At 41.5% G+C, this 26,227-nt stretch overlaps 1 protein-coding gene across 2 annotated transcripts in view; it reads right to left on the bottom strand.

The window, feature by feature from the left end:
* Positions 1–2,079: 2,079 nt before the first annotated feature.
* The window catches only part of LOC108711673 (macrophage mannose receptor 1), a 43,545-nt gene continuing 19,397 nt past the window's right edge, over positions 2,080–26,227 (bottom strand). Inside the window, exons 1-5 of one of the 2 annotated variants that reach the window (XM_018253620.2) lie at positions 12,923–13,395; positions 5,973–6,110; positions 3,853–3,945; positions 2,783–2,845; positions 2,080–2,698 (exon numbers count right to left, since the gene is read on the bottom strand). In XM_018253620.2, the coding sequence (XP_018109109.1) occupies positions 2,271–2,698; positions 2,783–2,845; positions 3,853–3,945; positions 5,973–6,110; positions 12,923–12,995 (795 nt within the window). In that variant the 5' untranslated portion in view covers positions 12,996–13,395 and the 3' untranslated portion in view covers positions 2,080–2,270. Of the gene's footprint in view, positions 2,699–2,782; positions 2,846–3,852; positions 3,946–5,972; positions 6,111–12,922; positions 13,396–26,227 lie in introns of those variants that run through there. The other variant, XM_041587179.1, reaches the window with a different exon arrangement.

Genomic DNA, 26,227 nt, shown 5'->3' with positions numbered 1-26,227 from the left:
GTGCTGCTGTCACTTACTGAGCTTAGGGACCCACTCACAATATACAGTACACATAGAATAGAAATGTCACAATATAAGGCTGATTAGTAATTAATACAGATAATTACTACATGGCAGTACAGAAACCAGTGCAATTAGCATCAGAATTTAATAATCAGCAAACCTGTAGCATCAGCTTATATTACAGCCAGGGAAGCTCATTTTCTGCTGGATAATTAGTGACGAGCCCTAAGCTTAGCTTCTCAACAGCCAATCAGAGCCCACTGAGCATGTGAGTGTCACAGACACTTTCCAAGATGGTGACCCCCTGTGACAAGTTTGAAGTCCTGGATCATTGCTGCTATTGACAAGCTGAAACTTTAGCCTCGTGCAATAAGTTCACTATATAAAATATGGCATTTTTAACCATATTTGTTTTTAGGGTTTATAATTCTCCTTTAAGGGTATTTCATAGCAGTCAGGATTCAGTGCAAATTGTGCTGAAAGAATCAGCCTAGTAAACAGGGTGCCCTGCCATAAATAATACGGAATACATGATTTAATTATGACATGCCATTTTTTTCTATTAGAAACTTTATTTGTAGTTTTGTATATTTTTTTATTTGATTAAAAAAAATACCATTACAAAAAGCATGAGACTGGGTGACAGTATAAAACATTCATTTGCTCAGGAAGCCTTTTGGCCATGCAATTAATTAAGGTCACATAATTTTGGCCTCCTTTGAGGAAGAAGGAGATTAAGGGCTAGTCCACACGAGGAGATTCGGGGAGATTTTGTCGCCTGGCGACTATTGAAAACGCATCGCTGCGTGTGCATTAGCGCAGGCGACTTTGCATTGTAACCTATGGGGAAAAACGCAGTTGCAGTTCGGGGATAGTCGCTCAAAAGACGAGGCGATTAGTCGACAGGCGACAAAATCTCCCCGAATCTCCCCGTGTGGCCTTACCCAAAGAAGGTCATTTCATTGATCGCTCCACCCAGCAATTCCTAATGGAGAAGACGGTACATTTCACCAATACATTCAGAAGGCTGTCGGTCACAGGTAGTCCTTAAAAAAATCATTATACCTTAATACACATATATATTATTGAGCAAAACTGACACCGCTTATAGTCTATATGTTTATACAGTAGAATAAAAAAATAGATTGGGGGAGTTTTGTTGCAAGTAATGGCCATTTGAAGAAAGCTTGAAACTTTCCAGTTCGATGTTACTTTAGCATATATGTAACAAAACAATGTTTACTATAGAACCACAGTAATTTATTATGCATAAAAAGACAAAAAGATAATGATAAAAATCAGAGGATATTATAGGACGCAAGACTCCCTTTAAAATGCCCCAATATGAGTTTTACAGCAGTAAATCCCAGAATAATAAAGCAAACAATTCACTTGTTTATGACCCAGATGTTGGTCCAAAAAAATCAGCAACCCCCCATCTACATCAAATGATGGAGTACCAGGAAATTCTATGTTCAGTGATGTTAAATAACAATTTATTTATGAGATTTACAATGTGATCCTTATTACAGGATAGGGATGCACCGAATCCAATATTTTGGATTCAGCCGAAGGATTTGGCTGAATACCGAACCAAATCCGAATCCTAATTTGCATATGCAAATTAGGAGTGGGAAGGGGAAAACATGTTTTACTTCCTTGTTTTGTGACAAAAAGATACGCGATTTCCCTCTCTGCCCCTAATTTGCATATGCAAATTAGGATTCGGTTCGGCCGGGCAGAAGGATTGTGCCGAATCCGAATCCCGCTGAAAAAGGCAGAATCCTGGCCGAATCCCGAACCGAATCCTGGATTCGGTGCATCCCTATTACAGGACAATCTGTTTTCCAGTATTTGTGACTTAGGGCTCTTACTTACGAGCAGGTAGCTGCGCTCCCCTGCGCTCTGTTTTTCTGCGTTCAGCCGCAGGGGAGCGCAGGAATAGACGCATTACATTTTTTCCAATGGGGCTGTACTCACACAGGCGCGTGTAGGCGCCGAACGCAGGTTGAGACGCAACATGCTGCATTTTTCCTGCGTTCTGCACCTACACGCGCCTGTGTGAGTACAGCCCCATTGGAAAAAATGTACTGCGTCTATTCCTGCGCTCCCCTGCGGCTGTACGCAGAAAAACGGAACACAGGGGAGCGCAGCTACAACCGCTCGTGAGTAAGAGCCCTTATGAAGTTGCAGTCCATATCTAATGGCAGTTAGATGGCAGTTGTGTTTCATGGCAGTTAGGACTTAATTTATGAATTATATTCACCTTACTCACACATCTGTGCACAAACCCCCTCATTCTGCAATGTTCCATCAAGGCCATGGGCTTTCCACCTACTCCAGACCCCATTACCATCAAAAAGCATGACAACTCCACTTAAGTTGTTTCCGTAATTGAAGTAAAGTCTCTCTCCCTTGAGACCAAACAGTGTTTCATTAGTACAGACCCAGCTCTTTGCCTGAGGTGTCTCACAGGGAACTAGTCTTAATACAATATTGCTCTGAATTTTGCCCCTCACTCCTACACAAAGCTCCACCGCTACATTCAAGATCCTGGCTCCGGGGAGCCATCGGAACAGTTGGGACAGAGAAGTTGGGGTACAGCTGGAGGCAGTGAGCTCAAGGACCATGGATGAAGAAGAGTTACGCACTTCAGCACATCTGTTGTGTGCCTCATTATATATGAGGAACGAGCCTTTAAAGGAAAGATTTAGAATATTAAAAATACATTTTTATTGACTGTTGTATTTTTTTGGCTTCCTTTTATATCTATGCTAACCTGTAGCCAATGCTTTCTGCTTCTCTTCTTTCAAGGCCTCCATTTCCATCACCATTGCAGAGTCTAGAAGAGATATTCAGTGTCACTATGCAGAATGGTAAATAGAAGTTACTGAGCCTCAGTAATTTTTGTAGGCCCCTACCTCCAAAAACACACAATCTTTTACAATATTTACTAAAAATTGTTAGGGCCCCACCAAATCTTCATATTCTTCTGGGCACCTCCATCAGCCTTTGCCAGTGCCTTTTTGTATTTACAAACTGGCATTCAAATATCTCTCTGGTTAAAGGAGAATTAAACCCTAGAAATAAATATGGCTAAAAATTTCATATTTTATATACTGAACTAATTGCACGAGGCTAAAGTTTGAGCTTGTCAATAGCAGCAATGATCCAGGACTTCAAACTTGTCACAGGGGGTCACCATCTTGGAAAGTGTCTGTGACACTCACATGCTCAGTGGGCTCTGATTGGCTGTTGAGAAGCTAAGCTTAGGGCTCGTCACTAATTATCCAGCAGAAAATGAGGTTGGTCTGTAATATAAGATGATGCTACAGGTTTGCTGATTATTAAATTCTGATGCTAATTGCACTGGTTTCTGTGCTGCCATGTAGTAATTATCTGTATTAATTACTAATCAGCCTTATATTGTGACATTTCTATACTATGTGTACTGTATATTGTGAGTGGGTCCCTAAGCTCAGTAAGTGACAGCAGCACAGAGCATGTGCAGTGAATCAGCAGAAAAGAAGATGGGGAGCTACTGGGGCATCTTTGGAGACACAGATCTTTACTGCTAAAGGGCTGTGGTTGCCTTGGGCTGGTACAGAAGCACAAAACATAATGTATAACATTTCTAGCTATTTCTTTAGTTAGGTTTCAGTTAAGGAGAGGGCACTTTGCCCAATAAAGAAGTAAAATGTATCTATTACTTATTATCTTTAACTGATCATCTAGCTAAGCTTTAATGGTCTTTGCTGCATCGTGTATTGATATAAAGGTTTTATCAGGATAAAACCTTTATATAAAGGTTAGGCTTGTTGTTACTTCCAGTACTACAGTTATTCTTACATTTGGCAAAGGCACCGGCCAGTAGGATGAGGCTCACAATCAGCACCAAACCAATGGAAAGAGCAGCAAATCGAATCTTCCTTCTGTATTGTCCTGTCGTAGAAACGGATATAGGAATTCAACTTTTGTATTTAACAAAAGCTAAAGTTGTTATTTGTCATCTTTTTAATAAACTTGCATATTATACAGTCATTGCCATTGTAACGGATCTTTAGAATAGCACCTAATAATTAAAGGGATACTGTCATGGGAAAAAACATTTTTTTCAAAATGAATCAGTTAATAGTGCTGCTTCAGCAGAATTCTGCACTGAAATCCATTTTTCAAAAGAGCAAACAGATTTTTTTATATTCAATTTTGAAATCTGACATGGGGCTAGACATATTGTCAATTTCCCAGCTGCCCCCAGTCATGTGACTTGTGCTCTGATAAACTTCAATCACTCTTTACTGCTGTACTGCAAGTTGGAGTGATATCACCGCCCTCCCTTTCCCCCCCAGCAGCCAAACAAAAGAACAATAGGAAGGTAACCAGATAACAGCTCCCTAACACAAGATAACAGCTGCCTGGTAGATCTAAGAACAACACTCAATAGTAAAATCCCATGTCTCACTGAGACACATTCAGTTACATTGAGAAGGAAAAACAGCAGCCTGCCAGAAAGCATTTCTCTCCTAAAATGCAGGCACAAGTCACATGACCAGGGGCAGCTGGGAAATTGACAAAATGTCTAGCCACATGTCAGATTTCAAAATTGAATATATAAAAATCTGTTTGCTCTTTTGAGAAATGGATTTTAGTGCAGAATTCTGCTGGAGCAGCACTATTAACTGATTCATTTTGAAAAAAACATTTTTTTCCCATGACAGTATCCCTTTAAAGATGTCATTTATGACTGGGAAGGCAGTGTGCAAAGTTGAAAAAGAAGTGCAATCGTTGCACACTGCCTCCGTTTTTACCCGCTGTATGTATGTAATGCAGGAGGTAAGATGTATACAGCACAGGTGCCCCATAAAATAGGCAAGTAAACAGGGAAAAGACCTTGGCATTCAACAGGACATAACACAAATGTGCTTCAATTCTCTGCATGTGTTGCATTAAAAAAAAATTTCCGATGAAAGCAGCCTAATCAAAGTTCTGAAATAGAGCTCAAACTTTGTCTCTTTTGATGCCCCATTTGCAATATCCTTCTAAATGATTGCAGTGTCAGACTGGGACACCAGGGGCCCACCCAAAAACCTTAGACCAGGGGCCCACTCAGTTCTATTATTCTTCCTCTCCTCCGCAGAAAAGAAGATGGGGAGCTACTGGGGCATCTTTGGAGACACAGATCTTTACTGCTAAAGGGCTGTGGTTGCCTTGGGCTGGTACAGAAATCCAAAACATAATGTACAACATTTCTAGCTACTGCTTTAGTTAAGCTTTACTTCTTAATTCTATAAAAAATAAGAAAAAGATAACCCTTTTAAGGGATTATAATATTACACAACAAATAATTCCCAATCCTCTAATTCCTTAATTAGACTAACATTACATTTTGCAATCACTAAGGGGGTTATTTACTAAACTCCGAATGCAAAAATCATTTTTTTTTATAACATCAGACTTTTAAAAAAATCAAGAATTTTTCAGAATTTATTAAACCCCGAGGATGGAATCTGAAAATCCGGCATCTCAGACCTGTCGAGGTTGCATATAAGTCAATGGGAGAAGTCCCAATAATTTTTTGATGCTCGCTGGGTTTTTCGCTGGGCAAAATTCTGAGTTTTTGGGTGAAAAATCCGAAAAAATCGTGAAAATCAGATTTTTCACGCAAACAAAATTTTCTGGAAAGTGTATTAATAAACAAGCCCAAAAAAACCCGTGCAGATTTGGTCAGAGTTTTTTTCAGAAAATATTGAGATAATTCGGACTTTGATAAATAACCCACTAAGTGATGTTTTGGCACCTTATGAAAATAGGTTATTCATTTTTAATGCATTAATTGGACTACAGTAAGATAAATTTTAGTCTAATTAAGTACTTACCTTGATTATAGCAGAATTTTAGGATTGTGAATTTGTATTCATCTATTAGATATTAAAAAAGCAGTGTGAATATGAGATGATGAGATGACTTACCGCTGGTCCATGTTTTTGTGTCCTGTTCTTTACACCTAAATTTTGCAGATCTCAGCCAGTTTCTCTTCTTATCTCCCTTCTCCTTGTCCCGAACTGGTTCATATATACTATCCTCTTGCAGGTATATATCACTGTCCTCTGAGGAGAGTAAGACATGCAGCAGTTAATGTGTATATAGTAAGGAGACGCAGGGTCGGACTGGGGGCCAGGGGCCCACCGGGACTGCTGGTCCAGAGGGCCCGCCACCCCCTACTGCGACGCGCCAAACTGTGCGTATGCGCCGCTCGAATGCCGCCATGCGCATGCGCGAGCGGCGCTTCTCGGTGCGCATGCGCAAACGGCGATTCGCCGGAAACTTTTCTCGACATTTTTATACTGGTAGATAGGGTCTGGCCCGGCGGGGGCCCACGAGGGTCGGGGCCCACCGGGTTTTTTCCCGGTGTCCCGCCGGGCCAGTCCGACACTGAGGAGACGCCAGTGTTGGACTGGGATTCCAGGGGCCCACCACAAAACCTTAGGCTGAGGGCCCACTTTCCAAACTATTATACCTCCTCGCCTCTTTATTCTCCTAGTCTCTTTTCTCTACATACTATACTATATTCTTCAATTATGTAAGGGGGGTTAAGGGTTAACACCGAATTATGAAAGGGTAGGAAGGGGTTAACACTGTCACCATGGAAACCCAACTTGATCCAAGGATTGAAGTCCACACTCTGGATGATAAAACAAACTTGAACTGTTTATTTGGGTACACTTTCTTTCATCAGATGACTCTTCCACACATCAGGGCATACAGATATACAATCCACGGCAATGATACACTTCTCCTTTGCTGGCTAAGCCGACACTCCAAACACACAAAGGTTTTTCCCCCGAAACCTTCCGAAGGACATCCCTTTCCAGGGTTACTCACCACCTCCCTGCTTCAGCCGGGCTGACACCACGCCAGTGCACCACTGACCTTTCAGGGTAGGACTTTTCTTGTGACACCTTCCGGTCCTACCAGTCCGGCATACGACCTATGCCCCTCTGGCCTACTCTGGATAGGACTTTTCTTTTCCCCCTCCTTCAGGATGTCCTTTTTCCTATAACTTCCACTTGCACCCTCACTGGCTTAGCCTTGGCACATATGCCACTACCTCCTCGTTGGGGTCTTAAAGGGCACGTAAAGTCTAAAATAGAATAAGGCTATAAATGCTGTATTTTGTATACTAAATATAAACATGAACTTACTGCACCACAAGCCTAATCAAACAAATAATTTATGCTTTCAAAGTTGGCTACAGGGGGTCACCATCTTGTAACTTTGTTAAACATCTTTGCAAGACTAAGACTCTGCACATGCTCAGTGTGGTCTGGGCTGCTTAGGGATCGTCATAAACAAAGCTGCTTGAGTTCTGCATGGCTGGGAAGTAAGGCGGGGGCTCCCCCTGCTGTTCATAAGTATGATTGTTTCCCTGCAGAGCAGTTAGGGACCATCTGACAATTCCTATCCACAGCAGTAAATGAAGGAAGAATTTCACTGCATACAGTCAGGTTTCTTATAAAAAATAGTACACATTTTTTAATTAAAGTATATTGGAGATAGGTTTCTTTTTCATTAAAGAAAGTAAAAATGGGATTTTATTTTTTGCCTTTACATGCCCTTTAACTACCCATGCTAAATAGTCCTGACTATCTGAAATCCCTAGTATTTCACACTTGTGCCCTCTCTCTATCTTAATCCAAATGCATGTGAACAACCCTTTGGGTGTGTCTCCCCTTTAAATACCTTCTTCAATTAAACACTACCCTAACACTTAGGGGCCAATTCATTAACTTCGAGTGAAGGATTCGAAGGTAAAAAGCTTCGAATTTCGAAGTTTTTTTGGGCTACTTCGACCTTCGACTACGACTATCGAAGGATTCGAAGTAAAAATCGTTCGACTATTCGACCATTCGATAGTCGAAGTACTGTCTCTTTAAAAAAAAATTCGACCCCCTAGTTCGGCAGCTAAAAGCTACCGAAGTCAATGTTAGCTCATGGGGAAGGTCCCCATAGGCTTTCCTAAGTTTTTTTGAAGGATATTCCTTCGATCGTTGGATTTAAATCCTTCGAATCGTTCGATTAGAAGGATTTAATCGTTCGAACGAAGGAATAATCCTTCGATCGTACGATCGTACTATCTGCGCTAAATCCTTCGACTTCGATATTCGAAGTCGAAGGATTTTAGTTCCTAGTCAAATATTGAGGGTTAATTAACCCTCGATATTCGACTCTTGATGAATCGGCCCCTTACTGTTCATGTGCTATTCTCAATACTGTACATGTGCTTTCCCTCTGTTACCCAGCATGGAACCTTTACCATCCATTTACATGACAACACTGCCATCTTGTGGTACATTTTACACATTACAGTCTTCCAACACATTTAACACTTTCAATCACTTTAACATTTTTTACAGCACTCACCTTCACTTTACACATTCAATACATTTCCTCATGCACACAATCCAATCACCTTCTTACACATTATTAAGCCTCTTTGTTCTCATAAAGAAATAGGGAATGACCATGAAATAGGTCAAAAGGTTAAAAGCAGGAGGCCCACTGACACCTTGACACTGGGAGACGCATATTGATACAATCAGCAGCCCATGTTGGAAGAACCGTGCCAAGAGAACTGCTTTTTGCTGCAACACTATGGGGCACATTTACTAAGCTCAAGCGAAGGATCTGAAGTAAAAAAACTTCAAATTTCGAAGTATTTTTTTGGGTGTTTCGACCATCGAATAGGCTACTACGACCTTTGGCTAAAAATCGTTCGACTATTCGACCATTCGATAGTCGAAGTACTGTCTCTTTAAAAAAAACTGTGACTACCTACTTTGCCACTTTAAACATTCCGAGCTACAATATTAGCCTATGGGGACCTTCCCCATCAGTTTTCTAAGGTTTTTTTGATCGAAGAAAAATCCTTCAATCGATCGATTAAAATGATTCGAATCATTTGACTCTAAGGATTTCATCGTTCGATCGGTCGTAGTATTTGCGATAAATCCTTCGAATTCGAAGGATTTTACTTCGAGGGTCGAATTTGAGGGTTTATTAACCCTCGATATTCGACCCTTAGTAAATGTGTCCCTACATATTAGTTCAATAAATTGATTTCCAGATTAAATGCAGCGTTATGAACAACTGTCTATGTAAGATATGATGGCAGTAAACTTCTAAAAACGTTCCCACTATAATACGTATATATTATATATATTCTGAACACATGGACAGCCCCCAATTTTACCAAAAAGAATTGTCTTGGTTCATGGTAAAGGCATTTACTCATAAAGAAAAAAGACCAGCAACCAAGGGACAAAATCAATCTTATATGTACAACCAACATTTTGGACCCTACTTGGGACTTTTCCCAAAGTGTATATTTATATACAGTATACCAGGTCCATAAAAAGAGAGTTATTCCTAGTAGGTTCTTGAATGAGCTGAAATAAAAAGTTGTCATTCAGCATATTTACAAACCTACTACAGGTATGGGACCTGTTATCCAGAATGCTCGGGACCTGGGGTTTTCCGGATAATGGATCTTTCCGTAATTTGGGTCTTCGTGCCTTAAGTCTACTAGAAATTCACTTAAACATTAAATAAACCCAATAGACTGGTTTTGCTTCCAATAAGGATTAATTATATCTTAGTTGGGATCAAGCACAAGCGACTGTTTTATTATTACAGAGAAAATGGAAATCCTTTTAAACAATTCGGTAATTCTGAGCTTTCTGGATATTGAGTTTCCGGATAAGGGATCCTATACCTGTAGTTTTATTTTTGACTTGGCAACCACAGTACCCCATTCAGTGTCTGGATACATTACACTTTGAACTAGTTGTGAAACCTCTTCCTTTTTTTTTTTAAGGTTTTTATTAAAGGGATACTGTCATGGGAAAAAAGGAAAAACAGCAGCCTGCCAGAAAGCATTTCTCTCCTAAAGTGCAGGCACAAGTCACATGACTTGGGGCAGCTGGGAAATTGACAATAGGTCTAGCCCCATGTCAGATTTCAAAACTGAATATAAAAAAATCTATTTGCTCTTTTGAGAAATGGATTCCAGTGCAGAATTCTGCTGGAGCAGCACTATTAACTGATTCATTTTGAAAAATTGTTTTTTTCCCATGACAGTATCCCTTTAAGGATAACAGGTTCCACAGTAAAGATATAATTTTACATAGCTGTATATAAAGGCAGCTATAAAACATACGTGAATTCTGACAATTTCCGTGTCTAATGTCTCAATATTAAGGGAAAAGGGGTGAAAAATGTAAGGAAAAGGGAATAAGGAAGGTGATAGATGGGAAGAGATAAAGAGGAAAGCAGTAATAGTTGGGTTCTGTCTCTTGTAGACTCTTGACTTCCAATTTACATGATTACGGTTTAGCATTTTAAAGGGGTGTCTGCAGGGCCGGATTTACATAGAGGGCACCCCTAGGCCCACTGCCGTTCGTCGCCCCTGTCCCCTCCCCTTTATTCTTGCAAATTTTCATCATGAATGGGGAAATTGAAAAAATGATTGTATCTCCAGGGTTTTTGAACCAATGTGGGTGTGGTTGGGCAGCATGCCGCCCCCCTAAAATCCTGCTGCCCTAGGCCCGGGCCTAAGTGGCCTTCCCACAAATCCAGGCCTGGGTGTCTGGGTAAATAAGGTGTAGTGGGTAACCTTAGCTTGGTTCATGGTTGTATAGATAAGTGAAAGAGAGGACAAAAAATGTTGCTTCCAGTTAGCAGTTCTTAAAAGAACCATCATCAAACAAGAATCAAAATAAGGTCAACAATTAAAAATCAAAACCATTATCATAAAAACAATCAATATGGAGCCTCCATCAGCTCATCTCTTGGGTCACAGGGTTCCCTTAAAGAATAATACCTATTTATTCGTGGTTGTAATTACCGCCAGTAAGGAGCATATCAATCAAATATTGCCCATACTATAAGGCAGATTGAGTTGGAACTTTGAGTAGGATTCACACTTGGTTTTTATTTCCCCTTTAGCATTTAGAAGCTTCCCATATCCAGTTATTTAATTGGAGAGGAGAGCAGTGAAACCTCTTCTATATCTGTATATGTACCATGCAAATGTCTTTTTTGATAAAAAAAAAACATGCTCCACTGATTGAATAAATGCCTCAGCTTTAGATACTAAATAGCTTTAAATACTAGAGGCATCCTCAATCATAGACAAGATGGGGCTTAGTTATCAAGGCTCATTCTGAAATAGTAATTAACAGTACAGGTATGGGACCTGTTATCCAGAATGCTCGGGACCTGAGGTTTTCTGGATGAGGGATATTTCTGTAATTTAGATCTCCATACCTTAAGCCTACTAGAAAATCATTTAAACATCAATTAAATCCAATAGGATTGAATTGCATTCAATTAGAATGTATTATATCTTAAGGTGACTATACACGATAAGATCTGCTCATTTCACAAGGTCACCAAATGAGCGGTTCTTAAAGGACATGTAAACCCCCTCCACAAAAAATTAATCAGTGAACAGCCTCTTTAAAATCTTTAGATAACTGGCACGCTGGTTGTTAAAAAGTTAACAGTAAGGCTGCAGCATCCCCTAATCACTTAGAATTCCTTCTACTATTCTAACCCACTCTGCCCCCTCCCTCGGGAATTTGCTTTGGCTGTTGATTTATGAGCATGCTCAGTTCTTCTCAGCTTACATAACTAAACACACCCTCCAGTCTAACAGCCAATGAAGCGATAGCATTGCTGGTTCCCATAGAAACTGTATCTCTCTGATCCTGTTTTTTTCTCGGCTCAGCTTAATCATTACAGTGCTCAACCCCAGCAGAACTTTGTATCAAAGTATATTGTGCCTGTGTAAACCTGCATTCTGAATTACATGAACTTTACAGCCTACATGTTACTGATGATGTGTCAGAGGGAAAATGGCAGCCGGGTGAAAGCTGCTTTTTGTTTTAGGAAAATGTGATGGAGCTGGTAAATGGAGGGGTATATGCAGTACAAACGATGTGGCTTGGGTGGGGAAGATGTGCCCAACTTATATACATGGTAGGAAAATGTAGACTTTACATGTCCTTAAACCCCATATGCCCACCAAAGGCAGGGAGATATCTCACTAATCTGATCGGTCGGCCCTAGGGCCACAATGATCGGATTGTGATGAAGAAAATGGGCGCCCACAGGACAAGGACTGAATCATCTAGCCCATGAGGTCCTCGATCACCAAAAAAAAAAATAAAACCTGCCTGATCGATATCTCATATCTCCCAACTGTCCAGTTTTTAGAGGGACAGTCCCTCTTTTGTACTGGAAAGTCCCTTTTTTCTCTGCACTGAACAGGCAGAAAAAGAAACACAGTTTCTAACTTAATTGGCTTTTGGCAGAGAGCCCAGAACAGCCACAACAGCAGATGAGATACTTTTGTGACAATTTCGAGATAAGCAAATAAGTAATTGTAACAATATCAGATAACAGGTCCCTTGGGAGACATCAGACTCACAGCTTAAAGGGCAATTTCACCTTCATTAGCAAAACTGTAATAACTGAAAAAACCACAGAAATATGTTCAAACTTTCATAACCTGCCAAATTTTGTAAAATGAACATGGTAATTAGGGGGTGTGGCCACAAGAACGGGCATGGTCAAAAAATTCCGAATTGGTCTAAAGGACCGATATTGGCAGCTTTAATCTGCCCGTGTATGGCCGCCCTTAGTTGGGATCAAGTAAAAGGTACCATTTTATTACTACATAAAAAAAAGAAAATCATTGAAAAAATTTAATTATTTAATCATAGTGGAGTCTATGCAAGACTTTTTTTCCCATAATTCTGAGTTTTCTGGATAACAGATCCTATACCAGTACTCTCAAATAGCCAGTCACTGTTTCACTAGAACGTACGTTTCCGAGGCCTGAGAAAGTTGAAATTACCTGAGTAGCTGATCTGAGGCAAGGGTGGTGCCGGGCTCCTTTCTGGACACACGTATTCCACATTGCCATACATGGTGCTGAATAAAGAAATGGCCTCCAAATCTATAACCACGTTATTATATCATACAGAGCATGTACACTGCAGTGAGACACACCAATGATGTGTGGGAATATTTGTGGCTATAGTTATGGCTAAAGAAAGAGGAAGAGATAGGAGAGAGTAGAGACCTATATGGCTGTATAACTGACATGCAGGAAACACTAACAGGAAACTGATATTCACTAAATATGTCACATGTGCTGACCAAGGCTTAAAATACAGGCACATGAAAAGTCAGTATTTAAATAAATCAGGACATTAAGTAACAAAGAATGAAGAAACTATATATTCTACTTAATTAAATTTGTAAGTTTAATTAAATTTATTAAGTTTGCTTCAGAAACACTACTAAAGTTTAAATACACAAGCTGCTGTGTAGCCATGGGGGCAGCCATTCAAGCACAGGATACACAGTAGATAACAGATAAGTACTACTATAGTCCCCATGGCTACACAGCAGCTTGTTTATCTAAACTATACTAGTACTTATCTGTTATCTACTGTGTATCCTGTGCTTGAATGGCTGCCCCCATGGCTACATAGCAGCTTGTTTATATAAACTATAGTAGTACTTATCTGTTATCTACTGTGTATCCTGTGCTTGAATGGCTGCCCCCATGGCTACACAGCAGCTTGTTTATATGAACTATAGTAGTGTTTCTGAAGCAAACACACCAGTTTTACCAGTGCAGAACAAAAATGCATTATATTGTCATTCCTATAAAACACTTTCATTTTTAGCATTACTGTTCCTTTAAGCTTCAGTGGGGGTCATTTATAAACACTGGGCAAATGTGGGCAGTAACCCATGGCAACCAGATATTTGCTTTCAGCATGTGCACAGTCTTGGTCTTGCAAAGTTACAAGATGACAACCCCCTGTGGCCAAAGCATGAATGATTTGTTTGATTAGGCTTGTGGTGCAGTAAGTTCATGTTTATATTTAGTATACAAAATACAGCATTTCTAGCCTTATTCTATTTTAGACTTGACTTCCTCTTTAAAACTTGTGAAGTTGTGGCCTTACTAGAACACTTAGTAGAGTTCTGTTATCTTGGGGAGCTTTCCCAATGAAAATAAAAATAAAAGAGGGGGAGTGCTTTTGGGTAGTATGCATACTCCTTTGGTGCATCCCTATTAGCGCATGAAACACATGCGACGTGTCAGATGTTCTGAAGATACAGGAAGTGAAGGAGAAATTGCAGGTAAGAACTACTTTTATCCGACTGTCAGATGAAAACGCAGCGTGCAGCTCTCTGTGTATATATATATATATATATATATATATATATATATATATAAAATTGTTGAAAATGAGCCCAAGATCTAGAAAATATGTGCAAAAAGTTTTTAGAAAGAGGGTATCCCCAAAAATTGATTTGGGACACTACGGTTTGGGCACTAAACTTAGATCGTAATATGGTACTATTTGATAATGGAAATACGGACAGAAAGATTAAAAACGCTACTAAAGACATATTTGTTTTCGAAGTTGCGCTAGCGATGCCTAATTTACATACGGCGCCACGTTAAAGTACAATGGACGTATATGTAGCAGCAAATACATTACACTACACAAGCCTGGGAAAGCTTCATATAATAAAATAGAGTTGTTATATTGCCCTATACATGCGCCCACTGTATAGTTTAGGGGCCATATGTTAGGAAATGTAGGGGGGAAGGAGGATACCCTCAAAAACATTTACGATCTTTTTTAGCCTATCACCCTTAAAAAATTAAAAGACGCCAGCGTTTTTTGGGACTTAGAAAAAATGTAAACTTTTTTTGAAGCAATCCATATCGCCTGGTCTGAGGTGGCGAAGTAAAGTCTGGCGCAAGAGGTAACGTTCACTAAAATCCACAATTAGTGAATTATCGTAGTTATGTCCCTTCGCCAGAGCGCAACTTCGCCTGGCATAAGGGTGCGAAGTAGCGCTAGAATAGGTCCATTTAGTAAATCCATTAGTAAATCGGCGAAGTGGCAAAATGACGTCACACTGGCGAATTTTCTCTAGCGTTAGCCACTTCGCCCTTTAGTTAATTTGCCCCTAAGTATGTAACTTGTATACATTTCACAGATCCTATGACGGGTTCAATGGACTCCTGCACTGTGCACCAGTGACACCATGTGGTGAGAGACTATATATTTTTTTATGTAAAAAGCGATTGTTGGTGATGGATACTTTTGGAATGCATGACGTCATGTTTGGCGCCAAATTTGTAATGGGGATGTATGGGTATAAAAAGCGCTGATCTTTGTACACAGCTATCCTTGAAAAAGGCCCCAATGTGGGCCGAAACGTCGGATATATGTACACAATAAGGAAAATTCGATTTTTTCACAATATGGAAGGCGGGTCTTTTCAACAATTTCATATGTAAATCTTCTGACCCTGCACCCGAATCTAATCGAGTCTGGATCAGAGTGTGGCTGCTAAGAGTTGACTATATATATATATTCCATTGAAATTCCGGCACTCACGAGTCTGAAGAGCACCGCACTCATCTCTAGAAAAAGACAAAAAAGCCCAGGTGCTGCCGCAAAAAGTAATATCCACTCAATGTTGGAGTGCTCAACCCCTGTGTAATATCAGCATAAAGAACAAGGAGAAGACATAGGACTTCATTTATGTGCAAAACTTTGATAGTGTAAGGCGATGTTTCAGTCCAGCACAGAGGACCATGTCTTCATAAAGGTGCAGGACCTAAACGTCGACTTATACCATTAAAATTTGCACATAAATTAAATCCCATGACTGCTTCATGTTCTTATGCAGATATTACTTTATACAGGTCCTAGAACTCCAAGGTAACTTCTAATATCCTTATATTTTACAACTGGGGGTACTTTATTTATTATAATACACACATTTTCATGAGTCATGTGACAGAAATGACATCAGAACTCACCGTTTATAAGGATATAATTTACAAGATATTCATGGCTTTTGTGTATTATATATATATATATATATATATAATACACAAAAGCCATGCATATCTTGTAAATTATATCCTTATAATCGGTGAGTTCTGATGTCATCAGTTATAAACGGTGAGTTGTGATTTCATTTCTGCATGCCATTCTAGCGTTCACGCAGGCGCGTCTGAACCGATGTTTACTGAGGCGCGTAGAGGGAAGCCGAGTGTGGGCCCCTGGTGACTGCCTGGAAGGGCCTTCATGTGGCAGTCCTGGTGGGCCTCCATTACTCCAGTTGGTGCAACTTTGTTAGAGGTCTTTGCTCAGACTAATTTGCATATGCGGGAAAGGATAAAGTTGAATGGACGTATATGTTGCAGCAAATACATTACATTACACAAGTCCAGGGAACCTTAATAAAGAAAATATAGTTGTTATTATGCCCTACACATGAGCCCACCATATAGTTTATGTTTAATATGTTAGAAAATGTATGGGGGAACCCGGTTACCAAAAAAAAAATTTTTAAGGACTTTTGCAGGCTATCACTCTGAAAAAAGGAAAAGACGAAAGCGTTTTTTGGAACTGAAATGGTGAAGGCAAGTCTGGCGAAAAGGTAACGATCAGTAAAATCCGCATCTTAGTGAATTTGCGGAGTAATGTCCATTCGCCAGAGCGAAAATTCGCCTGTCGACAGGGTTTGAATGAGCGATAGCGTCTGTCTCTTTCACTAGCGAAGTTACACCTGCGCCCGTTAATAAATCCGCAAAGTGCCTGAAAGCGGTAACGCCAGCATTAATCACTTCGCCCTTTAGTAAATCTGCCCCCAGGCTTTCTTTCTCCTGACAACTTCCTTGACTACTTGGTGGTCAGACTGGTTGGAAAAAGACCAGCAATTTGTCAGGAAGAGAGGATAAATTAAAACTGTCAGATAGAGAGGATAAACCAAACATCAGTATAGTAAGCAAACCTAGAAAAAAGAACAAAAAAACCAAATGACTTTTAACAAACAAAACCACCTTAGAAGTAGGGTCATATTAATCTAATGACATCCTTTTTTTCTGAAGAGGAAGAAGGCAAACACTTATCTCACTTGGATAAGTACCCTAGAGGAACTCCCGCCAAGAATCAAAAATAAACTGGAAAACCTACAAAAAAAGAGAAAATGAAAACAGCAAAATGTAAATTTCCCAGATACATTCATAAAGTCCTGAAACTAAAAACGAATGGACTATTAGATCTTGGTGGATAGGAGAAAGTGCTCTGGGAGACTTGATCTATGAACTGCTTTGTCATCATTTCTTTGAGATCCCGTAGGAATGCGAGTATAGTCTCTGAAATTCGCAGATTTCCTTTCCTGTGAAGACCGAGATTCCTGAGCTGAATCCGATGACTTTGCCAAATTTGGGCAAGATCCCGAAGTGTTAGGTAGTCAGAGAAAACTTTGAGCCTCTACTGAATCATTGAAGACAAATGTTCCTGAAGAATGAACAATTCTTAGTCTAGAAGGATAGTTCAAGGAGAACTTAATATTGAGCTTGGCTAGAGTTTGACAAACGTTAGTGAATTCTTTTCTCTTCTGGGAACGAATAGCTAAATAATCCTAAAATATTAGGATTTTCCTACTATCTACTTCCAGACCATTAAGACTCTTATAAAATTGAAAAATCTGAGTTTTTTCAGAATAATCCAGAAATTTAGCGATGACAGCACGTGGTTTGAGATTCATGTTTTCCCTGGGTGGGCCCAATCAATGAATTCGCTCAATCTATATGTTAGAAAGTTTATCCTGAAGGCGAGGAATCATTGGGATGGTTTTTGTAACAAGTGTAATTAGAGCCTCTATATTATAAGATTCCGGGATTCCAATAAACCTCAAATTGTTTCTTCTAGCTCTGTTCTCCAGTTCATCAACTTTAAGCAGCAAATCCAAAACTTTCTTCTCCATATCTTTATGTAGAAGTAGAAATAGAATCCTCCTGAACTTCAGACACATTTTCTTGAAGGTCTTTAATTTGATCTTAGTGTGAGGAGAGAGTTTCTGAGATATCACTTAGACTGTCCTGTAAATTTTCAACAGCCTTATTAATAGAAGACTTGATGGAAGCTTCGATAGTAGGGTTAACCAACTTAGCAACTTCCTTAACAATAGATATGTAGTCATTACTCGAGTTTGAGGGGGTGGGGTTTGATTAGTTGCACCTGAACAGACTGTATAAATAGAACCCCTGGGACTCCAGTGGAGCTTGCTCTAGTGTTAGCATCTTTTAAGTGTTTGATCTTTAAGTGTGGGATCTGTAAGTGGAGTTACAAACACAGGAGTTAAGTGGGGGATCTGTAAGTGGAGTTACAAACACAGGAGTTAAGTGGGGATCTGTAAGTGGAGTTACAAACACAGGAGTTAAGTGGGGATCTGTAAGTGGAGTTACAAACACAGGAGTTAAGTGTGGGATCTGTAAGTGGAGTTACAAACACAGGAGTTAAGTGGGGATCTGTAAGTGGAGTTACAAACACAGGAGTTAAGTGTGGGATCTGTAAGTGGAGTTACAAACACAGGAGTTAAGTGTGGGATCTGTAAGTGGAGTGGGGTTGGCTCTGGCATATGGATCCGCGGGTCTGGACTCTAACTCTATGTAGAAATTAAGCACCTATACAATACTGAATGGCTTCTTGCAGCGGGTGGTGAATCGGAGGGTGAAGGGGTTGGAAACAGCTTTTGAACTGTGGGCCAGAAATTATTATTAGTGCTAGAACTGATTTTCATCAGCAAGGCAAGCTGGCTATTTGTCTAATCAAGCCCACAGTCTATACCAATACCCCTTAAGATCAACCGTCGCTGGGTTAAATGGATGCTTAGCACGATCAGTGATAACCCTCCTTTATCAGTCAATCAACGTCCTGTTTCTCGCTGGTTTTTTAATATTTTCTTTGGTCTGGACATTTTAACATATACATTAAAAGTTACGTTTTAATTTCAATACTTCTAAATGCTTCGGAGGTTACATATGGGAAGGTGCAACTGTGAGGGCCAGTTCTTTCTAATTTTCTCCCCCCTATTTTGTATATAATTGCTATTTGGCCTTGCACACCATATACTGTGATTGATGGTTGGTGCTCCCTAACACCATATACTTTTCTCGAGTTACAAACACAGGAGTTAAGTGGGGGATCTGTAAGTGGAGTTACAAACACAGGAGTTAAGTGTGGGATCTGTAAGTGGAGTTACAAACACAGGAGTTAAGTGGGGGATCTGTAAGTGGAGTTACAAACACAGGAGTTAAGTGGGGGATCTGTAAGTGGAGTTACAAACACAGGAGTTAAGTGTGGGATCTGTAAGTGGAGTTACAAACACAGGAGTTAAGGGGGGATCTGTAAGTGGAGTTACAAACAAAGGAGTTAAGTGGGGGATCTGTAAGTGGAGTTACAAACACAGGAGTTAAGTGGGGATCTGTAAGTGGAGTTACAAACACAGGAGTTAAGTGGGGGATCTGTAAGTGGAGTTACAAACACAGGAGTTAAGGGGGGATCTGTAAGTGGAGTTACAAACACAGGAGTTAAGTGGGGGATCTGTAAGTTGAGTTACAAACACAGGAGTTAAGTGGGGGATCTGTAAGTGGAGTTACAAACACAGGAGTTAAGTGGGGATCTGTAAGTGGAGTTACAAACACAGGAGTTAAGTGGGGGATCTGTAAGTGGAGTTACAAACACAGGAGTTAAGGGGGGGATCTGTAAGTGGAGTTACAAACACAGGAGTTAAGTGGGGATCTGTAAGTGGAGTTACAAACACAGGAGTTAAGTGGGGATCTGTAAGTGGAGTTACAAACACAGGAGTTAAGTTGGGATCTGTAAGTGGAGTTACAAACACAGGAGTTAAGTTGGGATCTGTTAGTGGAGTTACAAATAGGGATGTAGCGAACGTCGGAAAAAAAGTTCGCGAACATATTCGCGAACTTGCGTCAAAAATGCGAACGGTTCGCGAACGTCGCGAACCCCATAGACTTCAATGGGAAGGCGAATTTTAAAAGCTAGAAAAGACATTTCTGGCCAGAAAAATGATTTTAAAGTTGTTTAAAGGGTGCAACGACCTGGACAGTGCCATGCCAGAGGGGGATCAAGGGCAAAAATGTTTCTAAAAAATCCATTGTTGACACAGCGCTGCGTTTTGTGCTGTAAAGGGCAGAAATCACACTACATTTCTAAACCTGTGTAATAAAATGCTTTAAAACGTCCGGCGTCTACATGCCAATCAAGTCGTGTAAAGGTTACAGCCTGTTCACACGCAAAGACGAAACGCGGTGCTTACTGCAACGCAAAAAGACGCAAAGAGCTTTAATGAATGATACCGTCAAGTGAGCAAATAATAGTTTTTAATTACTAGTTGCTTGTCACCTCCAGGATGTTCGTCCTGTTGGTGGCAATATTTCTGTAGTGGTGTGTTTAGCAGTCACCGTGCTTGTGCGCACGTGCACGGTCAGGCAGAGGTAATTCAATGTACAGTGAAGTGAACCAAAAAACACTGATTCTGCAGTGTGGGCCCAGTTTTGGTCTACTTTATTGATCACCTGCGGTGACCATAAAAGATGCGATTTTGCCACTGTTGCAGAACCCTGAAAAATTAGGCATGTGTACTTTCCTGAAAAATTATGTTTTTTTTGTCGCAGCCACTGAACCAGAAGTCCAGAAACAATATGCCATATAAATGCTGAAAATATTAATTTTTTTTGTCGCAGCCACTGCAGCACAGAGGCCAGAAAAAATATGCCATATAAATGCAAACAATATTAATTTTTTTTTGTTGCAGCCACTGCAGCACAGAGGCCAGAAAAAATATGCCATATAAATGCAAACAATATTAATTTTTTTTGGTCGCAGCCACTGCAGCACAGAGGCCAGGAAAAATATGCCATATAAATGCTAACAATATAAATTTTTTTTGTCGCAGACACTGAAGCACAGAGGCCAGAAAAAATATGCCATATAAATGCTGAAAATATTCAATTTTTTTGGTCGCAGCCACTGAAGCACAGAGGCCATAAAAAATATGCCATATAAATGCTGAAAATATTCTGTTTTTTTTGTCGCAGCCACTGAAGCACAGAGGCCAGAAAAAATATGCCATATAAATGCTGAAAATATTCATTTTTTTGTCACAGCCACTGAAGCACAGAGGCCAGAAAAAATATGCCATATAAATGCTGAAAATATTCATTTTTTTGTCACAGCCACTGAAGCACAGAGGCCAGAAAAAATATGCCATATAAATGCAGAAAATATTCTGTTTTTTTTGGTCGCAGCCACTGAAGCTGAAAATATTCATTTTTTTGTCACAGCCACTGAAGCACAGAGGCCAGAAAAATTATGCCATATAAATGCAGAAAATATTCTGTTTTTTTTGGTCGCAGCCACTGAAGCACAGAGGCCATAAAAAATATGCCATATAAATGCTGAAAATATTCATTTTTTTGTCACAGCCACTGAAGCACAGAGGCCAGAAAAAATATGCCATATAAATGCTGAAAATATTCATTTTTTTGTCACAGCCACTGAAGCACAGAGGCCAGAAAAAATATGCCATATAAATGCAGAAAATATTCTGTTTTTTTTGGTCGCAGCCACTGAAGCACAGAGGCCATAAAAAATATGCCATATAAATGCTGAAAATATTCATTTTTTTGTCACAGCCACTGAAGCACAGAGGCCATAAAAAATATGCCATATAAATGCTGAAAATATTCTGTTTTTTTTGGTCGCAGCCACTGAAGCACAGAGGCCATAAAAAATATGCCATATAAATGCTGAAAATATTCATTTTTTTGTCACAGCCACTGAAGCACAGAGGCCATAAAAAATATGCCATATAAATGCTGAAAATATTCTGTTTTTTTTGGTCGCAGCCACTGAAGCACAGAGGCCAGAAAAAATATGCCATATAAATGCTGAAAATATTAAATTTTTTTGTCACAGCCACTGAAGCACAGAGGCCAGAAAAACTCAGGATTTACCTGGATTCAAATTAAACCAGTAGGGTTTGCACCCTAGTTTGTAACGGTGGTGGAGGGAGGAGGACGCTAAAGGACAGCTGTATGTGGAGTCATGAGGCGTGCAGAGAAGGACAGCTGCATGGGGAGTCAGAATCAGAAACTCAGCACAAGTCTTCCGGCGTGCAGTAACCCTCCGAGATCCACCCCTCATTCATTTTAATAAAGGTCAGGTAATCCACACTTTTGTGACCTAGGCGAGTTCTCTTCTCAGTTACAATCCCTCCTGCTGCACTGAAGGTCCTTTCTGAGAGGACACTTGAGGCGGGGCAAGACAAGAGGTTCATGGCAAATTGTGACAGCTCTGGCCACAGATCAAGCCTGCGCACCCAGTAGTCCAGGGGTTCATCGCTCCTCAGAGTGTCGATATCTGCAGTTAATGCCAGGTAGTCCGCTACCTGCCGGTCGAGGCGTTCTTTGAGGGTGGATCCCGAAGGGTTCTGCCGCTGCCTTGGACTGAAAAACATTTGCATGTCTGACGTTACAGAGTGGCCAAAGTGCTTTGTCCTTGCAGGTGTGCTCGTGGCAGGATTACTGGCACCTCTGCCCCTGGAATGTTGATGAGTTCCTGAAGTGACATCACCCTTAAAAGCATTGTACAACATGTTTTGCAGGCTGGTTTGTAAATGCAGCATCCTTTCAGACTTGTGGTATGTTGGTAACATTTCTGCCACTTTATGCTTGTACCGAGGGTCTAGTAGAGTCGCGACCCAGTACAGGTCCTTCTCCTTAAGCCTCTTGATACGGGGGTCCTTCAACAGGCATGACAGCATGAAAGACCCCATTCTCACAAGGTTGGATGCAGAGGTATCCATCTCCGCTTCCTCGTTATCAAGGACTGCATCATCCACGGTCTCCTCCCCCCAGCCACGTACAAGACCAGGGGTCCCCAAAAGGTCACCACTAGCCCCCTGGGAAGCCTGCTCCTGTTGGTCCTCCTCCTCCACAAAGCCACCTTCCTCCTCTGACTCCACTTCTGACACCTCTCCCTGCGTTGCAGCAGGTGCCTGGGTTCGTTCTGGTGATTCCGACCAGAAATCGTGCGCTTCCTGCTCCTCGTCACGCTGGTCTACAGCCTCATCTGTCACTCGTCGCACGGCACGCTCCAGGAAGAAAGCGAAGGGTATTAGGTCGCTGATGGTGCCTTCGGTGCGACTGACCATATTTGTAACCTCTTCAAAAGGGCGCATGAGCCTGCAGGCATCGCGCATAAGCACCCAGTAACGGGGTAAAAAAATCCCCAGCTCTGCAGATCCAGTCCTACCACCCAGTTCAAACAGGTATTCGTTGACGGCTCTTTGTTGTTGCAGCAGACGTTCCAACATGAGGAGCGTTGAATTCCAGCGAGTCTGGCTGTCGCAAATCAAACGCCTGACTGGCATTTTGTACCGCTGCTGAATGTCAGCAAGGCGTGCCATGGCTGTATAGGAACGTCTGAAATGGGCCGACACCTTCCTGGACTGCCTGAGAACGTCCTGGAATCCTGGGTACTTTGAGACAAAACGTTGTACTATTAAATTCAGAACATGTGCCATGCAGGGCACATGTGTTAAATTGCCCAGTCTCAGTGCTGCCAACAGATTGCTTCCATTGTCACACACCACTTTTCCGATCTTCAGTTGGTGTGGGGTCAGCCACCGATCGGCCTGTGACTGCAGAGATGACAGGAGTACAGATCCGGTATGGTTTTTGCTTTCCAGGCACGTCATCCCCAAGACAGCATGACAACGGCGTACCTGGCACGTCGAATAGCCTAGGGGGAGCTGGGGGTGCACAGGTGTGGAGGAGGAGGACCCAGCAGCAGAGGACGAAGAAGAGGAAGAAGACGAGGTAGAGAGCGAAGGAGGAGTAGAGGTGGTGGCAGAACCGCGTGCAATCCGTGGCGGTGACACCAACTCCACTGTCGTTGTTGAGCTACACATTCCCTGCTTCCCAGCCATTACCAAGTTCACCCAGTGGGCAGTGTAGGTGACATACCTGCCCTGACCATGCTTGGAGGACCATGCGTCAGTAGTCATATGGACCTTTGGCCCAACACTAAGTGACAGAGATGCGGTGACTTGGCTCTGCACATGGTGGTACAGGTGTGGTATTCCCTTTTTTGAAAAAAAATTGCGGCTGGGTACCTTCCACTGCGGTGTCCCAATTGCTACAAATTTGCGGAAGGCCTCAGAGTCCACCAGCTGGTATGGTAAAAGCTGGCGGGCTAAGAGTGCGGACAAGCCAGCTGTCAGATGCCGGGCAAGGGGGTGACTAGCAGACATTGGCTTCTTACGCTCAAACATGGCCCTCACAGAAACTTGGCTGGGGGCAGATGACTGGGAATGGGAACTGGTGGTCAAGGTGGAAGGCGGAGTGGAGGGTGGTTCAGACGGGTGAAGGACAGCAGAGGTAGAGCAGTAAGATGCTGGACCAGAAGGAGGGTGGCTTTTAGTTTGCCTGTTGCCTTTGAGGTGTTGCTCCCAAAGTGCTTTGTGCTTGCCGTTCATGTGCCTTCGCATAGAAGTTGTACCTATGTGGCTGTTGGGCTTCCCAAGACTCAGTTTCTGACTGCACTCATTGCAAATGACAACGCTTTTGTCAGAGGCACACACATTAAAAAAATCCCACACTGCTGACCTTTTTGAGGCTGGCAATCTGGCGGTAACAGTAGAAGTCGGCGGCGTTGGCGGCAATGGCGGGTGCGTTGGCCGGCTGACCACAGGTGCCGATACATGTTGTTGCCCTACTGTTCCCTGCGAGCTGTCCTCCCTGCTTCTTCTAAGTCTTATTCTCCTCCTGCCTCTCTGACTCTCCGTCTCTCCATCTGAACTATCCTCCTCTTCCTCTCTTCTACTGGGCACCCATAAAACATCAATCTCCTCATCCTCATTCTCCTCAGATGCATCAATTTCTTCTAACAGCTCACAGAAGGAAGCAGCAGCGGGGACCTCCTCGTCATCACTCATTATGTCCATCTCTGTTGTGTTCTCTGCCAGAATTAAATCTGGTGTAACGTCCTCATCTCCTTCATCTTCTTCTGCCAATAATGGTTGCGCATCACTCAGTTCAAGAAACACATGTGAAAATAACTCCTCTGACTCCAGTGAAGAAGGGGCGCCGGTGGTGGAGGAAGTGTTACGTGGGGTGCCCATAGCAGTGGAGGATGAGGATGTTGTGGTAAAGTTAGAAACGGTAGAGGATGGGGTGTGCTGTGTAAGCCAGTCAACTACCTCTTCAGCATTTTGGGAGTTCAGGGTCATTGCCTTTTTAAAACTGGGCAATTTCCTAGGGCCACAGGATAGCATAACAGCACGGCCCCTTGTGCCTCTGCGTGGCGGCCTGCCTTTGCCTGGCATTATTTTTAAAACAACAACAACAACAACTCAGGTGGTGTTTCTAGAGACGGTATTATTATTGATATTTAGACAGAATGTGAACAAGCTCACACAGCTAGATGGGAGTTGTTTGAAAATGAAGAAGAAGAACACACTGGGCAAACAAGGCCTACAAGGTCAACGTATACACTACTACAGCAGTGGATACGGAATATATTATTGCTGCCTGAAAAACGTCACTCGGGTGGTGTTTCTAGAGACGGTATTATTATTGATATTTAGACAGAATGTGAACAAGCTCACACAGCTAGATGGTTGTTGTTTGAAAATGAAGAAGAAGAACACACTGGGCAAACAAGGCCTACAAGGTCAACGTATACACTACTACAGCAGTGGATACGGAATATATTATTGCTGCCTGAAAAACGTCACTCGGGTGGTGTTTCTAGAGACGGTATTATTATTGATATTTAGACAGAATGTGAACAAGCTCACACAGCTAGATGGGAGTTGTTTGAAAATGAAGAAGAAGAACACACTGGGCAAACAAGGCCTACAAGGTCAACGTATACACTACTACAGCAGTGGATACGGAATATATTATTGCTGCCTGAAAAACGTCACTCGGGTGGTGTTTCTAGAGACGGTATTATTATTGATATTTAGACAGAATGTGAACAAGCTCACACAGCTAGATGGTTGTTGTTTGAAAATGAAGAAGAAGAACACACTGGGCAAACAAGGCCTACAAGGTCAACGTATACACTACTACAGCAGTGGATACGGAATATATTATTGCTGCCTGAAAAACGTCACTCGGGTGGTGTTTCTAGAGACGGTATTATTATTGATATTTAGACAGAATGTGAACAAGCTCACACAGCTAGATGGTTGTTGTTTGAAAATGAAGAACACACTGAGCAAATAATGC

The sequence above is a fragment of the Xenopus laevis genome, chromosome 3L, assembly GCF_017654675.1.
Source record: "Xenopus laevis strain J_2021 chromosome 3L, Xenopus_laevis_v10.1, whole genome shotgun sequence".
NCBI classification, from domain to species: domain Eukaryota; kingdom Metazoa; phylum Chordata; class Amphibia; order Anura; family Pipidae; genus Xenopus; species Xenopus laevis.
This window is presented reverse-complemented; position numbering and strand designations above follow the sequence as displayed.